Genomic DNA, 17,795 nt, shown 5'->3' on the forward strand with positions numbered 1-17,795 from the left:
GTATTGTTCGAAGGTTATCAAGGCATGCACGTCACGGTCCAGGTTGGATGTTAGGAAGGTTGTTTGTAGTATGGTAGTTAAGACTGTGAGATTTTAATGTACCGTTCTATTGTAAAACTCATTGGTGAACATCAATAGTGGATTGGGCTGACGTGGGTTGCCCCGCAGACGTAGGAGAAGCGCTCCGAACTGCGTAACAAATCTTTGTGTACTTGATTTACTTACTGCTTTTATTTTCTGTTATTTACTATCTTTAAATAACAAAAATTAATCGATCAAAATCTAATATAAGTTTAAAAATCAAGTAGAAGTTCAGGTTCAGCTAATTTAAGATTAACGACATAATTTTAATTGGTATCAGAGCCTGGAGGCTTAAGTTACTAGTCTTTTGATCTGGCTTTTACGTGTGCCTTATTTTTTAGTGTTCTGCGGTTTTTAATACTGTTCTTCTTGTTATTACTTTGTTCAATCTCACTTGTTGCTAAGTGTTTCAGAATGGAAAGGTTCAGGCCACTTCCCCAGCTTACAGGTGACAACTACGCATACTGGAAGGCTCGAACAAGAACTCACCTTAAAGCCCAAGGAGATCAGATTTGGCGGGCGGTACTGACTGGTTGGACACCACCTACAAAATCTGGAGAAAAAGACGGTGATCCACCAGTGATAAAACCTGAAACCGAGAGAACTCAAGTTGAAATTACCACTGCTGGATATAACGATAAGGCTCTTGACACAATCTATTCCTTAATGCATGAAAATCAATTTTCGTTGGTTACAGGTATTGATTGTGCAAAAATTGCGTGGGAAATACTCGAAACCACCTATGAAGGTACGTGTTCAGTCAAACAGTCAAAGCTTCAGCTGGTAAAGACTGAATTTGAAGAACTACGTATGAACGATGACGAAGATATTGCGAGTTTTCACGAACGCATACAAGAGTTAGCTAATCGAGCAACAATTCTTGGAAAACCTTTCTCCCAACAAAAACTTGTCAAAAAAATCCTAAGATCTTTACCTCCGAGATTCAGGATGAAGGTAACCGCTATTCAAGAACATGATGGCTGGGAGAACAAATCAGTGGCTCAACTAATGGGCAATCTTCGAACCTATGAAATGGAAATTCTTACTGATCACACCAAAAAACAAAAGACAATTGCATTTGTCGCTGAAGAACATGATGATACCGCTAACCCAGACGAATCAGGTGATGATCCAGTTACATTTTTAACTAAACAATTTTCTAATTTTTTGAAACAGATATCTCAGAAGAATTCACAAAACAAAAAATTTCAAAAAGGAGCAAGCTCAAACATGTCGAAAACTGATACAAAAACTAGCATGCCAAACTCAAAACCTGCTGCCTTACGTCCAACCCGCTCCAGGGAAAAATCAAACAACAAAGGAATAAAATGTTACGAGTGTGAGGGCTTTGGTCATGTTCAAGCTGAATGTCCAACTTATCTTAGGCGAAAGAAGTCCATGACAGCCACAACTTGGAGTGATGACGAACCTGAATCAGAAGCTGCTGGCTCTGGCGCAGAAGAAATGTTCGGTAATTTTGTAGCTTTTACTACTAGAGTTGCGACATGTTCAGAACCTGGAGATGCATCTGACACGGAGGGTGGTGAATACAACTCGACGGAAGACCATGAAATACTAGATTTATCTTATGAAGTAGAGTTTAACAAGTTGTATCCCAAGTGGGAAGCATTACTTAAAGCAAATCGTATAGTGTCTAGTGAAGTTAGAGTATTGCAAAATGCTGTAAACGTGTTCAAAGGTCAAGTAGCAGATAGGGACGCGTTAATTAAAGAATACACTGACCGAGAAGACAAACTGAAACAGGAAGTCAAGGAACTGAAGCTGGAACTGAGTACTTACAAAAAGAAAATCCAAATGATGGATACCACTTCAACTCTTGATGAAATTCTTGGTTCTGGACGGCAATCATGTGCAAGGTTTGGTATTGGCTTTACTGGAGGAACCAACAGAGATAAAACTACTTTTGTCAAGACATCTGATCCACGTCCAGAAGATACTCCTGAGTCAAGCACAGCTAAACAATATCGTGAATCAGCGCCTGCCACTAGCTCAGCATGGCGAACACGAGGTACAGTACGTAACAAGTTTAACTATAAGGTATATAATCCAGTGTGTCACTATTGCAGGGTACGAGGACACATCAGACCTGAGTGTTATTACTTCTACAAAGAACAAAGGGCCGAAAAACATAGCCATAAGTACATTACTCCATTTATCAAACAAGTATGGGTAAAGAAATCCGATTATATCAGTTTTGTATCCTTTCACACTAAAAATGCAGGTAGGGATGAAAAATGGTACTTCGACAGCGGTTGCTCACATCACATGACTGGAAACGCAAAATTTCTAAGTGACATAAACACAAGCAACGGTGAAGTAACTTTTGGTGATGGAGTCAAAGGACAAGTAACCGGAGTAGGTACTCTAAATGTTGCAGGTCTACCGAAGTTGAAAAAGGTGCTACTGGTAAACGGACTCCATGCCAACCTCATAAGCATTAGCCAACTTTGCGACCAAAACTGGAATGTTAGCTTCACCAAAGACAACTGCAGTGTTATGGATAATGAAAAACAATGTGTTATGGAAGGTAAGCGATCAAGAGACAGCTGCTATATTCTAACAAATGATATCCTCTGTTGCAGGTCCAGCATAAATGAGTCTGAGTTGTGGCATAAAAAATTAGGGCGTCAGCAATCCAGCTAATTAAATTTCTTTTTGCCCGTGTTAATAAAATTTCAGGTATACTAATTCACAAATAAATATTACTTAGTGTTACTAATATTTTTTTCTCTCGTGTGCAGATTAAGTCTTAAGGCTAAGCAGCCATAAAAACTATCTTGAATTCACGTTTTAAAAGTCAAGTGTTCAGGTCTTATTAGTTTCTTATCTATCCACCTTATCTTTATCTTGAATTCCCTAAAGATGATGTTTGTTTTGATATTATTGTGCATATATCCTTTTGATCATGAATTATCCTTTCTAGTTTATATATATATACGTGTATCTCTGGATTCATTAAATCATCAGGTACTTTTAATCTTTCAGATTCTTTCTCTTTACTTGCTCATTTATTTTAAAGTGTTCGTTTAATTTGCTTGGGTTATTCTTTATGTTTTGTTATTGGTTGTTTCTGTGTGTTCACTAAATGTCATATCTACGTTGTGTTGGTTGTTTTTTACAATTCTTTGATTATGCCTTTTTGTTGGTGTTTCCGGTGTTAAAATATGTTTGCTTGAATGATAAATTTGGTGCAATTTGATTAATGTGTTTATTTCTCTGTGTTATTTGTTTGGTCCGGTCATGACCGTGTGTGTTTTTGTTTGGTTGTGTGTTTTTCATGCTATCTGTTGTGATTCTGTGCCTGAATCATCTTCTTGTCTTGTTTGACCAAAATTGAAAATTTCTTGAATTCTTGTGCTTCTTTGTTATTTGCTAAGTCGTTTTCAAGATTGCATGTACCCTGCTCTGTGTTTCTCTTTTCTATTTTCACTTGTGCAGGTTCATGTGGCAAAAGATTTAGTAAAAAGCAAAAAGGAACTATTATGGAGCTGTTCTCTCTATTTCATCGTCAAGCAAAAGTTATCTGGTATTAGTTATTGGTTTCTCTTTATATGGTTTCTCTTATTGGCTTTAGGGTGTGTTTGGAAACCCGGAAAATGACTTCTGGAAGTCATTTTCCAGGTTTTTGGTGTTTGGCTACATTGGAAAATGACTGGTCAAAGGAAAATGAGGAGAAGTCAATGGAAAAGGAAGGCAATTTTCTGGAAAATGACTTCCCCTTTTTTTTGGGGGAAGTCATTTTCCTTCCATTCACGCAGACTTCTTTTCTTCCCATTTTCAACAGAGCTCTGCCTCCTCTTCAACATTTGCAATACAACTCACCAACACTTCCTCCTCCATCAATCCATAATCACAAAAGCTTCAACAACACTAGAAAAGCTATTGAGGTATATCTCATCTCTACACACCCTGAATTTTTTTTTTCTATGGATTTTACAGATCTATGAGTTTTTTTTTTTTTTCCTTCACTGGTTTCCCCGCCGGAAACCCACTGATTTCCGGCGGGGAAACCAGTGCCTCTGGTTTCCGATGCGGAAACCAGTGAGCTCGCTGGTTTCCCCGCCGGAAACCAGTGGGTTTCCGGCGGGGAAACCAGTGAAGAAAAAAAAAAAACTCAAAACTTGTATGCTTTGATTGCTATACCAGTAGATTTGATGCCAGTAGATTTGATTGCCAGTAGATTTGATTTGATTATACATGATCTTAAACATAGCTATTCTAACTTTGAGATGGATGGTTTCATTGAACACATACAGTATATTTGATTATACATGATCTTGAAGAACTTGTATATTGGTTGCTGCTTATAATATACTTTGGTTGCTGCTTATTTGGTTTATTGATTTTGATCACTAATTATTGTGTGGTTATGACCTATGTGTTAGTTTTAATTGTGGTTATTTGTTATCATTTTTTTTGTGTATAGATGGATAGAAATCATGTGCGTGCAACTGTTATGGGTGCAGCAAGTGCTATACTAGCTATGGGAGTTCTTCTATTACAACAACTTAGGAATAGAAACCAAATAGAACATGACATTGTCAATAGAGATAATGAGCGAGAGAGTTACATAAATAGTATCTTGTGTGAGGGTGATAACAAATGCATTAGCGTTATTAGAATGCGACCTATTTCCTTTTATAAATTGTGTGACCTTCTTGCTACTAAGAACTTATTACGCACAACTAGAGCCGTAAGTATTAAGGAACAAGTTTTAATATTTTTACATATAATAGGTCACAATGTACGCTTTCGAGTAATTTGATCAAGGTATTATAGGTCAATTGAGACAATTCACCGTTACTTTAGAAGTGTTTTGAGAGCCATTTTATCTTTGTATACGAACCTCATAGTATTACTGGACGGTGAAGTAACTCCTCATGAAATCATTAGCAATCCGCGATTTTATCCCTATTTCAAAGATTGTTTAGGAGCAATAGATGGAACCCATATTCGTGCATCCGTGCCAATTAATATGCAAGGAAGTTTTCGCGGACGTAAGGGTGGAACAACACAAAATGTATTTGCTGCCGTCACTTTTGATTTGCGATTTTGTTATGTGCTAGCTGGGTGGGAAGGTAGTGCACATGATTCTCGAGTCTTGAACGATGCACTCACACGTCCAAATAAATTTAAAATTCCAGAAGGTATAAAATAAAATTATGTAATCACTTTTTACATTGTGTTGTTTGTTATTGCATATAAGTAATCAAATTATGTAAACTTTTTTGTAGGGAAATATTATCTTGGTGATGCTGGATATGGCATACGGAATGGAATACTTACTCCATACCGTGGTGTTAGATACCATTTGAAAGAGGTTACTGCTCATCGTCCTGAGAATAAGAAAGAACTTTTCAATCATCGTCATTCGTCCTTACGTACATCTATTGAGAGAGTGTTTGGAATTTTGAAGAAACGGTTCCATGTGTTAGATGCTGAACCTTTTTGGGATTACCAGACACAAGTGGATATAGTTTTAGCTTGTTGTATAATTCATAACCATATTATGGGAGTTGATCCTAATGATGAGCTTAATCAAGCAACAGTTGATGTTGATGACGATAACTTGTTGCCCTTATCTCATACGCAAACAGAAGAAAGACAAGAAGTTAGACAATGGAATGCAAAGAGAGATGAGATCGCAGAACAAATGTGGAATGAATTTCTTATTAGGAACTAGTGTCTAGTTTCATATATTTGAGTATGCTTTGTTATTGGATATTATTAGTTACGTTGTTGAACATTTCTTATTGTTGTGTACTTGATTATGCTTTGTTATTGGATATTATTATATGGACATGAGTATGCTTTGTTAATGGATATTATGTTTCATTGGTTGACGTTGGTTGTTATTGTTTTTATGTTATTATAGAAACATGAATAAGGGAAAGGGAATTGCCACTTCTAGACAATTTCGGTGGACAAAGCCAATGGAGGGCGTATTTTTAAAGATATTAGCTGAAGAGGCTAGGAATCCCAATAATCCAACTAACAATTTTAGAACATCTTCATTCAATCGTGTTGCATCTACCATATCTGAACAATTTAATGTTGCATGTGAAGTCAAACATGTTGAGAATCACTTGAAAACAGTGAAGAACACATGGATGATGATATGCAAGCTGAAGGGGATGAGTGGTCTTGGATGGGATGATAACTTGAAAATGATTACATGTGATGAAGCCCCGTATATTGAGCTTATCACGGTAATATTTTATTATCATAATTTGACTATTGCATAAATCTAATGTTTTTTTATTAGAAAATATCTCATGTTTATTATTTATTTATAGGCAACTCCCAAGTATGAAACATTGTTGAACAGGAAGATTGACTACTACGATGAGATGTGCATTGTCGCTGGCAGAGATTGTGCCATAGGACGTTTTGCAAAATCTTTTGCAGATGTTACTTTAGATGGCCCTCATGATGAGATGTTGCCGGATAACAATGATGAAACCCTGCCTGAAGGAAATGATGAAGAAAGTAAGGGAAGAACATCTGCATCAACTGCGTTGTCTCAAAGATCCTTTCGTAAGCGAAAGTCACTTGACTTGAAGGTCGATGAAATTGCTGAACAACTTGGTAGCATTGCCGCAGCAATTAAATCTTTGAATACTAGCATTGATGAAAATCAGTTGTTTGCGGATGTGATGAGCATAGGTGATGGCTTTCATGAGGATGACCTATGTAAGGCATTTGAATACTTGATGACAAATGAGGTTCAGGCGAGGATTTTCAACGCGAAGAATGCAAGTTTGAAGAGGAAATGGATTGAGAAATTTATTTCTTCTTCGGATTAAATTTTCTATGCCTTTTTTTGTTGGTTAACATGGATGTTAAGACTTGGATTGTAATATTTAAGACTTATTTTTATGTATGCTTTTTAGTTGGTTGGTTATGTTGGATCTTTAATACTTGATTATATTGGATCCTAAGACTTTGTGGATTTTAATTTTCAATACTTGATTTTGTTGATTCCTTTATGTTGTTTCTAACATGTAATTATGGTTTGAAATTGTCATATTATGACAATAGTTTTAATACTAGAAAGATAGATTGAGAGCAAAGACATTCGAATTAAATACAACTAAAATTTATGTAGCATGGAATTTGAAATGAAAATTGTTATATTATACAAAAAACAATAAAAATATATTTATCGAATAACAATTCCATTCTGTTCATTTTCTGGAAAATGAACCAAACACCAAAAGACAGTTTTCCATCATTTTCTGGAAAATGAACCAAACACCAAAAGACAGTTTTCCATTGTTCAGCCAAACACAGGAAAGGAAAATGACTTCTGGAAAATGAGTCATTTTCCAGAAGTCATTTTCCAGCTTTCCAAACGGACCCTTAGTGGATATTATTGGATATCGGATTATCTTTTTGGTTAAAAATCTTCGGATTATTAGATTATCCAGGTTACCATATTATTTGGGTTATCATATCCTTTGGATTATCATGTTATTCAGACTCTCGTGTTATTGGTGGTGTGATAGCTTTTTATAAAGAATATCTGAATGATTTTTCTACTATTGCGAACATGGAATGAATATGACAACACTACCTTCTTGGTATATGGTAATTACTATTGATCAATATGGATGAATGTTGGATAAGCTTCTTGCTATTTTACGTGAAAGAAGGTCGGGCACCCCGTCAACTCACTAGTCTAATCCACTGATTTGATGTTCACCGATCCTTTTTGTCACTTATTTGGCAAAAAAGGGGGAGTAATAGAAAGGAGCTTTTGAAGAAAGGGGGAGTTTTATGAGAAATGGGAGTTTTACTTGGTTAACTATTTTGGAATATGAAATAAGGGAAGATACAAGAAAGGGGGAGTAGTAGGAAAGCATGATGACTGCGACATAAGGAATTTTTTTTAGTATGGCTTGTCTACTACTCTATTATGCTACACTTCTCTTGGTAATCTCTGACTTATATATCTCTTCAGATTATGGCTATTATTATCAGTTATTGGTTATCATTATCTAAACAGTAAATCTATTGTTATTGGATGATCATCTTTTATTTAATCTTTCTATTGGTGATCAACTATTCTATCTGAATATTGAAGTTTTCGGGGTTCATATACAGCACACATATTCTCTGAAAATTAATACTATGAGTTCATGGAACATGGTCTACAAGAGTTTTTTGGTAATAATTTTTTTCTTACCTTAGGTTATTGTATGGCACATATACTAAGGGCTTTTTAATAAAATTATTGTATCTTTCTTGTTTGCCCAAAGTATAAGATGCTATAGTTTTTGCCAAATAATTTGCCAAAGGGGGAGATTATAAGTGTACATATTTTGTACACATTAAACCTATGATTGGCTAATTTATTTTTATAAGTCATAGTCTTAGGTTTAAACAAAAACTCTTGGACCATTGTTATTCTTCATAAGAGACTTTTTTGGGTGGTTCACAATTAATGTCTATGAAGAGGAAGTCAGCTATGAATGTATGGTTCAAGCATATTATGGGAATCTAAATGAAATGAATGGCAGAGAATGAATCAAGCATGAAATGAGGCAAGTCTGATGGAAGGGATATTGCTATAAATAGGAAGGTTACTAGTTGTGGAAACTTGCCATTTTTGAGAGTTACTATTCTGAGAAGTGAACACAGCTAACGAATTGAGAATTAATTATATTATTATTCTGCTGAGCTACTGTCTGCGCCTGACTCAGTTGAAGTATTGTTCGAAGGTTATCAAGGCATGCACATCACAGTCCAGGTTGGATGTTAGGAAGGTTGTTTGTAGTATGGTAGTTAAGACTGTGAGAGTTTAATGTACCGTTCTATTGTAAAACTCCTTGGTGAACATCAATAGTGGATTGGGCTGACGTGGGTTGCCCCGCAGACGTAGGAGAAGCGCTCCGAACTGCGTAACAAATCTTTGTGTACTTGATTTACTTACTGCTTTTATTTTCTGTTATTTACTATCTTTAAATAACAAAAATTAATCGATCAAAATCTAATATAAGTTTAAAAATCAAGTAGAAGTTCAGGTTCAGCTAATTTAAGGTTCACGACATAATTTTAAATATTAACACTGCAGATTGTTCCTCTTGGAAACCCAAAAGCAATATGTCCAACGCATGGAGAGGAATGCTTAAAACAATTTTCATTCTGCGTAAAGGAGTTAGGAAGCATGTGAGGAATGGGGAACACACTTTATTTTGGCTTGATCCCTGTTTGGATGATAATCCTCTCATTGAGTCTGCGTTGAGTTTAATTGCAGAGGAAGACCAGACTAGAACGGTTGTGAGCTACTGGGATACTGATCATGGCTGGCTCTGGAATCAACTTGACCAGAAACTTCCATTTGGAATTATGAATAGACTTGTTGCGACTATGATCATTGAAGATCCAGAAAGGATGGATGTTGTTGGATGGAAAAACGAGAAATCGGGGGGTTCTCTGTATCCTCGGCTTATGACTTAGTCACCAGAGCAACCGAGCCTGTGGAAGCTGCCAAGTGGAACAGCATTTGGAGGTTGAAGGTGCCCAATCGCATATGCACGTTCTTATGGCTTGCCCATCATGACAAAATTATGACGAATAGGAACAAGTTCAAACGGGGGATATCCGAGAATGATAAGTGCCCTCTGTGTGTTGACATGGTTGAAGACACTGAACATGTTCTGCGTCTATGCCCAGCTGCTGATGAAGTCTGGCGAGGGGTGATGGCAACCCACCATGACAGTTGGACAAACTGTCCTTTTTCAAACTGGCTTGAGAAGGGAATATCGGAAATTGGCAGTGGTCGCACACCCTACAAAATGAGCTCCATGTTTGCCACAACGATTTGGTGGGTGTGGAAATGGAGGAACGAACTAGTTTTTGAAGGTTCATCCAAGCCGTTACAGTTCAAAGTGGCTTGGATTAGGGCGCAAGTTGAAGAATTCAGCAAGGCGTTCGTAAGAGCAAACGGCTCTCCGGCCTCGTCTAATACGTCGAACTGGAGGCTATTATGCTGGTCTAAACCACCAGAGGATTTCGTGAAAGTCAATGTGGACAGCTCAGCATCAATAAACAACGGAGCTAGCTACGGCGGTGCTGTCAGGAACCACACAGGAGATTGGTGCTATGGCTTTACTTTCTCTATTGGTAATTACTCGCCTTTTGAAGCTGAAGCGTGGGCACTTCTGAAGGGCATACAACTCACCATAGACATGGGATTTACTAAGGCTATATTTGAATCCGACTCGGAAGAGGTGGTCACATATATAACAAACTCAAAGCCCCCATGCATCACAGCCCACAATATCCTGGAAGCTTGCCAAAAGGAACTCCGAAGATTCGAAGTTTGGCAGTTGAACGCCGTGCTTCGTGAACAGAACAGGGTTGCGGATAGCCTGGCGTCCTTGGCTAATAACTATCCAGCTGGTTTTCACGGTTTCTCTGAGCCACCGATCAGGTTAAGAGGCCCTTAGAAGATGACCTCTCTGGGATCCCTCTTTGGCGTTATGTTCACAAACCAGTTAACAACTTGTAATGTTGCTCCTGTTGGGTATACCCTCCATTTTGATATTAAAAAAAAAAAAGGAAAATAGCACTTTTTCCCCCTGAGTTATATATATATAACACTTTTTCTCCCTGAATTATTGAAGTGGCTGTTTTTCCCACTGAAATGTTAAATGGACATATTTACCCTTAAAATAAATATTTTATTTATTTTTCTTCTCCAAACCATAATTTGGTTCAAACCAAACAAACATTATACCAACCAAACTGAAATATTTCAATTACAATTTAGAATCGAAACCCGATATTTAGAGTTTATTAAAATCGCGAACCGAAACGAACGGTTCATGTTCCGAACTGAAAAATAAAATACATTTATTGCTAAATTTAGACTATTTTAAAATAAAAAATAAAATCTTAAAATAAAGACGGTTCAAAATCGCGAACCGGATTCGAAATCTCCGGTTCACGGTTTAGGATCCAATTTTTTTGATTCATAATTTTAATAAATTGAAATCCAAATGTTGGGTTCTAGATCTGAATCATAATCGGAAACTTTTAATTCGATTGATTTAGTGTCCGATTCAGTTTGAACCGAACCGTGTCATCTCTACCTATACACAATAATTTGTTGGAGAAGTAAAATAAATAAAATGTTTACTTTAAGGGTATAAATGTCAATTTAATATATTAGGGAGAAAAACCACCACTTTTAGAATAATTGAGGGGACTAATATGCTTACCTAAATAATTGAGGAGGAAAAAGTGCTATAAGTATATAACTCTGGAGGAAAAAGTGTAATTTTCCCCCAAAAAAATAATGCAATGCTGCACACTTTTATTTTACCTTTGATTTGAATTTGTTTGCCTATATCATAAATAGCATTTAAAGCATAAAACATCCCAAATAAATATTTGGCTATCAAATTTATCAACCATGAATATTCAATATAATTTAACAGTAAATGAATAAAAATTAAAATATCCTATCAACAAATATGTACTTGTGACAAATTTAATTTAGCAGTAAATGCATAAAAATTAAAATATCCTAACAATAAATACGTACTTGTGGCAAATTTCACCTTTACTGGGCCTAACAATGAATAATAAACACATGCCTAAGTGTATATATAGTATGTGTTTAATAGATAATATATTTAGTTGGTTAATGACTCATGTGTTAGAGTCCTATTAGTTATGTATCTCTTGGCTATATTATCTAGTACCGTGTATTATCTTCTGATTTATTGAATACTATTGTTACGAACATTCATCTGGTATCAGTCGCTCTGTTGCGGTCCTAATGGCGTCCATTATTCCCACTACTTTCGAAGCCTCTTCTGAACGCACGGTGTCTGCCGATCCTTCTGGTTCTCCAACGGTGGCTCCTCCCACTCTTTCATCGGCGCACCACTTCGTCTCCATCAAGCTTTCCACTCGCAATTACCTTTTTTGGCGCACTCAGATGGTGCCGTTTCTTCGCGGCCAGGGTCTTCTCCGGTTTGTCGACGGCTCTTTTCCATGCCCACTGCCGGTTGCGGTCACGGCGGGTGATGCTGCTGCTCCGGTGGATCGCACGGCGGTTCTCGTCTGGGAGCAGCAGGACCAAGCAATTTTGTCCATGCTCGTTGCGTCGTTGTCCGAGGAGGTCATGTATCTCGCAGTTGGCCAGGCTACGTCGCGCCAGGTCTGGTTGTCGATCGAAGGTGCGTTTGGTTCGTCGACGAGGGCTCGGGCGCTTGGTCTCCTCAGTCAGCTGCAAGGCTTGCGCCAGGGTGATAGCACGCCTGCGGAGTTCCTGGGCCGTGCGAAAGTCATTATTGAAGAGCTAGCCATGGCCGGCCGGCCGGTGACCTTGGACGAGCAGAACTTGTACGTCTTCAGAGGTCTGCGGCCTGAATTCCGAGCGATGGCGTCGTCACTTGTAACCTCAGGTACTCCGGTTACTATTTCCCAGCTCTCTAATTTTTTGGTGGCGCAGCAGTTCATCTGCAGCGACGATTTTCCGCCGATTTTGGATTCCCAGCCGGCGGCATTGGTTTCTCGCAGAGGTGGTGGCCGGCAGTCCGGCGGTCGTGGAGGCCAGCGAGGTGGTGGCCGTTCTGCCCGTGGTGGCGGACGTGGTGGTCGAGGCCCTCGCTGCCAGATTTTCCGCAGTCACGGGCATACTGCCGTGTTCTGCTTTCGGTGTTACTCGGATCAGCCGCAGGTAAATGTGGCTTCTACGGTGGATGGTGGTGAGTTGGCATCGTCCGGGTCTGCTGCTGCATGGTTTCCGGACACCGGAGCTACGCATCACACTTCTCCGTCCGATGCTGGCTTGACGGATACGGAACCTTACACTGGTTCGGATACATTGCGCGTCGGCAGTGGTGAAGGTTTATCTATTACCCGTATCGGTCATGCTCTTATTTCTTCTTCTATGTCTAATCCCCTTAAGTTGTCTGATGTTCTTGTTGTTCCTGGTCTTTCTACTAAGTTACTTTCCGTTCAAAAATTCTCTCGTGATAATAACGTCTTTTTTGAGTTCTTTCCTTCTTTTTTTGTGGTTAAGGACATCGCTACCAACACCGTTCTACTTAAGGGACCGAGTTCTGGGGGGACTCTACAATTTGCGGCTTCCTGTGTCGCCCTCTACGTTTCTATCTGCTCGGGCACCGTCTAGCGTATGGCACAATCGTCTGGGGCATCCCCATCTTCGTGTGTTGAATAAAGTGCTGCGTGGTTGTTCGGTTAGCAAGCATGATGTTAATGCTTCTACCTTATGTTCGTCGTGTCAATTAGGAAAGTCGTCCCGTTTTCCCTTACCCCGAGTTAATTATTCGAGTACTAATGTATTGGACTTAGTGTATACGGACATTTGGGGTCCTGCCCCGGTTTTATCTGTTTCTGGTTTTCGGTATTTTGTGCTTTTCGTGGACGACTTTTCACGCTATTGTTGGCTTTTTCCTTTGCGTCTGAAGTCTGATTTGTATTCTGTGTTTGATACTTTTCGTGTCATGGTAGAGCGTTTGTTTTCTCGTAAAATAAAATCTGTGCAATCTGACCTGGGCGGTGAGTACCGCAAGTTAGGGTCTATCTTTGCTTCCCTTGGTATTGTTCATCGTCAGTCTTGTGCCTATACGCACGAGCAGAATGGACGAGTTGAGCGTCGTCATAGGCATATCGTTGAGACTGGTCTGGCTCTTCTGGCTCAGGGCTCTGTTCCTCTCAAGTATTGGGACTTTGCTTTTGAGTCCGCTGTGTTTTTGATCAATCGGTTGCCTTCGTCCGTACTTAATATGGATAGCCCTTACTATACACTGTTTCGTTCCGCACCATCCTTTGACTATCTTCGAGTCTTTGGGTGCTTGTGCTATCCTTATCTCCGGCCGTATAATCGGCACAAGTTTGCCTTTCGGTCGGCTCCGTGTGTCTTTTTGGGCTATCCGTCCTCGTTTCGTGGGTATCGGTGCATGGCTTTAGATACGGGTAAGATATTTGTTTGCCGGCATGTTCGGTTTGATGAGCACTCTTTTCCTTTTGCCAAGTCTTCTGTACAGGTAGTCTCGTCATCCATTCCGGCGGATCCTTGGGGTGTTGGCTCTGTGGCTTTTTCCGTGCCTGATGCGTGTTCATCTTCTTCCTCTGCTTCACCGCCTTCTGAGATCATGCCGCTGCCTGTTCCTGAGCCTAGGCCAGTTGTAGTCCGATCTCGGCCTCAGCGTGGTCCTCGCCCACCGCCGCCTCCGAGGTCGCATGGTATGTTGTTGCGGCATATGGAGCACACGGAGCCTCTTCAGGCGTTGATGGCCAGCTCAGGGACTCCCACTTGTTATTCACAGGCGGTGCAGCACCCGGAATGGCGTGCTGCGATGGATGCCGAGTTTAATGCTCTTCTTGCTAATCAGACGTGGCAATTGGTTCCCGCTCGCCCTGACATGAATATTGTTGGTTGTAAGTGGGTCTTCCGGACTAAGCGCAAGGCGGATGGCTCGGTTGAGCGGCATAAGGCGCGCTTAGTCGCTAAGGGCTTTAATCAAGTTGCTGGCGAGGACTTTTTTGATACATTCAGTCCGGTGGTTAAGCCCACGACGGTTCGGTTGTTGCTTTCGTTGGCTTTGTCGCGGGGGTGGACTCTTTGTCAGCTTGATGTGCACAACGCCTTTCTCAACGGCCGTTTGGATGAATCTGTGTTTATGAAGCAACCGACGGGGTATCTGGATCCCTCTTTTCCTGATCATGTTTGTCACTTGCAGCGGTCACTTTATGGATTGAAACAGGCCCCGCGGGCGTGGTTCAAGCGGCTCCACGATTTTCTTCTTTCTGTTGGTTTTAAAGCCTCCAAGACCGATGTGTCTTTGTTTTACTATTCCGTTGCAGGTGCCCAGGTTTTTCTACTCGTCTATGTTGACGACATAATTCTGATGGGCAGTGACTCGAGTTTAGTTGGCCGTCTTTTGCAACGGTTGGCTGTGGCGTTCAAGATTCGTGATCTGGGCTCTCCTAATTTCTTTCTTGGTATTGAGTTGGTTCTGGAAGATGGGGGTTTCTTTTTGTCTCAGCGTCGGTATATGACTAACATTCTGTCTCGGGCTGGCATGGCGGAGTGTAAACCGCTTGTTACTCCTTTATCCGTGTCTCGCAAGGTTGCCTCGGTTGATGAGCTGTATGAAAATCCCACGCAGTATTGGAGTTTGGCGGGTGCCCTCCAGTACTTAACCGTCACACGTCCGGATCTCTCATATGCGGTGAATCATCTTTGTCAACACATGCATTCACCGACTACAGCACATTGGGTTATGTTGAAGAGGGTTCTTCGGTATGTGAAAGGTACACTTTCTTTGGGTTTATATCTTCGCCCTTCGTCTCACTCCGTGTTGCACGCTTATTCTGACTCGGATTGGGCTGGTGATCCAGCTGATCGTAAGTCGACTAGTGGGTTTGCAGTCTATCTTGGATGTAATCTGGTTTCTTGGGTTTGCCGGAAGCAGCGGACTGTTGCTCGTTCTTCTACTGAGGCCGAGTACAAGGGACTCGCGGATGTTGCTGCTGAAGTCACTTGGATTGTGTCGTTGCTGAATGAGATTGGTCTCTCTCTCTCATCGCCTCCCACGCTGTGGTGTGATAACTTGGGGGCCACTTACTTGTGTGCGAATCCTGTGTTTCATGCACGGACGAAGCATGTCGAAGTTGACTATCACTTCGTGCGTGATAAGGTTGCTTCTGGGGAGTTCAATGTTCACTTCGTGTCTACTCAGGATCAGGTTGCTGATATTTTTACAAAGCCGCTCTCTGCTAAGCGTTTCGAGTCCCTGCGTAGCAAGCTCAATGTGGTTTCTCTCCCACCTTCCGCTTGAGGGGAGTAATAGATAATATATTTAGTTGGTTAATGACTCATGTGTTAGAGTCCTATTAGTTATGTATCTCTTGGCTATATTATCTAGTACCGTGTATTATCTTCTGATTTATTGAATACTATTGTTACGAACATTCATCGTGTTCATCACATTTCACAATACATTCTAATTATTTTAAAAAAAAAAAAAGAAAACGTCTTCACCTTAACCAAAAACACCAGTTTGGTGCTATAGAAATATTTTCTAGGAGTTTTGTGACAGAATTTTATGAGCAAAACCTCTTGCTTTGCACATGGCAACAAGCGGCTCTGCTTTAGGTGCAGTGAATCCATTCCCTTGAGTCAAATCAACATCTTCTTCCCCAACTCTCTGCCACTCAAAACACTGTATCAGTGATCCCAAAGCCAATCCCATAACTCTCTGAGCAAGTCCAGAAGCTGGACATGATCTCCTCCCCATTCCAAAAGGTAACAGCTTGGTTGACTCAACCTCATTACCACCATCAAACCTCTCAGGCTTGAAGCTTGTGGGGTCATCCCACAGCTTGGGGTCCCTGTGAATGGCCCATGCATTCACCAACAACATTGTGCCACGTGGAATGTCATATCCCCCAATCTTGCAGTCATCAGATGAGCAGTGGGGTACTAGTAATGGTGCAGATGGAAACAGCCGCAATGTCTCTAAAATAATATTCTGCAGGTATTTCAGCTTAGGCAAATCTTCTTCTTCAATCGCGCGTTCTTGTCCCACAAGATCATCAATCTCAGCTCTGGCTTTGTCCAACACCCTTGGATGGTTAAGCAAAAGGGCCATTCCCCACTCCATTGCCACTGCTGAGGTATCTGTTCCACCTAGCAGCATCACCTGTCATTTATTATCAATTGATAGATGTCAATTCCAGTCTGATATATATGATTATCAAATAGGAGATTTTGGCTTGTTAAATACATTACCATCATAAGCCCTTTGATGATTTGATCTGTGTAATATTCTGGTTGTGATTCTTGCAGTGACAGCAAATGATCAATCATGGAGTTTCGGCTCTTGTCATGGCGGTGTTCATCAACCAGTCCTTGCAAGAATGATTCCAACCTTTCACTCAGCTTCTTCATATTCTTCTCCACATTCTTGTAATAACCTATCCACCTTAAAAATGGCAGAGAATCCAAGACCTCTCCTCCGCTCATAAACGGCTCTTTTATAAGCTTCCTGAACTCCATAGCCTCCTTGTCGTCTTCATCATCCAAACCAAAGTACCGTTTTCCAGAAGTCATCCTCAATATGATGTTAAAAGACAGATCGGAAAACTTAGATTTGAGCTCAACTGTCCCAAACCCTGCATGTCGCGAGGTTTGAACCAGTTTCTGCAGCAGAATCTTGAGTTCGTCTTGCCGGACGGACTTAAACGAGTTGAGACGACTGGTGGAGAAGATCTCCAGCGCGCAAATGCGGCGAAGGTTGCGCCAGTGATCGCCGTAGTTGGAGCTGGTTAAGATAGTATAGTTGTAGGTCAGGTAATTACCTGCCACGGAGCGAGGGCGGTCGGCGAGAACGACGTCGTTCTTGGTGAAGCACTCCTCCACGGCCGACGGTGATGACACCACCACAACGCGGCGGACGCCGAGCTGGAGGGTAAAAATGGGGCCATATTTAAGAGAAATTTGGTGGAGGCTCCGATGTAGTGGTAGTTTAATGAGGTGAAGGTGGCCTAAGATGGGAAGTTTGGGAAATGGAGTGGGAGGAAGGTTGTGATATGTGTTCCTTGACAGACGTTTCAAAGCTGCTAGGAAGACAAGAATAACACAAACAAATAGGTATATCGAACCTGCTTCCATCTTCAATTTTTTTTTTTTTTTTTTTTTTTGC

At 40.4% G+C, this 17,795-nt stretch overlaps 3 protein-coding genes across 3 annotated transcripts; 2 read left to right on the forward strand and 1 right to left on the reverse strand.

Moving 5' to 3' along the window:
* Window positions 1-495: 495 nt before the first annotated feature.
* On the forward strand, window positions 496-3,635 carry LOC109151880. Its single transcript, XM_019299480.1, has 4 exons — window positions 496-1,873; window positions 2,169-2,240; window positions 2,324-2,629; window positions 3,541-3,635. Exons 1-4 carry the CDS (start codon window positions 496-498, stop codon window positions 3,633-3,635), a joined length of 1,851 nt encoding a protein of 616 aa, XP_019155025.1.
* Window positions 3,636-11,893: 8,258 nt separating this feature from the next.
* LOC109151881 lies at window positions 11,894-13,255 on the forward strand. Its single transcript, XM_019299481.1, has one exon. It carries the CDS (start codon window positions 11,894-11,896, stop codon window positions 13,253-13,255), a length of 1,362 nt encoding a protein of 453 aa, XP_019155026.1.
* A 2,814-nt stretch (window positions 13,256-16,069) lies between these two features.
* On the reverse strand, window positions 16,070-17,795 carry LOC109151909 (cytochrome P450 81E8-like). Its single transcript, XM_019299513.1, has 2 exons — window positions 16,883-17,795; window positions 16,070-16,793 (listed from the first exon to the last, which is right to left on the reverse strand). Exons 1-2 carry the CDS (start codon window positions 17,762-17,764, stop codon window positions 16,173-16,175), a joined length of 1,503 nt encoding a protein of 500 aa, XP_019155058.1. The 5' UTR covers window positions 17,765-17,795; the 3' UTR covers window positions 16,070-16,172.

Source organism: Ipomoea nil, unplaced genomic scaffold (genome assembly GCF_001879475.1).
Source record: "Ipomoea nil cultivar Tokyo-kokei standard unplaced genomic scaffold, Asagao_1.1 scaffold2297, whole genome shotgun sequence".
Classification (NCBI taxonomy): Eukaryota; Viridiplantae; Streptophyta; class Magnoliopsida; order Solanales; family Convolvulaceae; genus Ipomoea; species Ipomoea nil.

Bases quoted from the DNA above. Each gene is read 5' to 3' on its own strand.
- LOC109151909 (XM_019299513.1), bottom strand. From the start codon at position 17,764: ATGGAAGCAGGTTCGATATACCTATTTGTTTGTGTTATTCTTGTCTTC. The intron at 16,794-16,882 runs GTAATGTATTTA...AATAAATGACAG, and splicing joins TCATCAAAGGGCTTATGATG to GTGATGCTGCTAGGTGGAAC.
- LOC109151880 (XM_019299480.1), top strand. From the start codon at position 496: ATGGAAAGGTTCAGGCCACTTCCCCAGCTTACAGGTGACAACTACGCA. The intron at 1,874-2,168 runs GTACTTACAAAA...TCACTATTGCAG, and splicing joins GGAACTGAAGCTGGAACTGA to GGTACGAGGACACATCAGAC. The intron at 2,630-3,540 runs GTAAGCGATCAA...TCACTTGTGCAG, and splicing joins AAAACAATGTGTTATGGAAG to GTTCATGTGGCAAAAGATTT.
- LOC109151881 (XM_019299481.1), top strand. From the start codon at position 11,894: ATGGCGTCCATTATTCCCACTACTTTCGAAGCCTCTTCTGAACGCACG.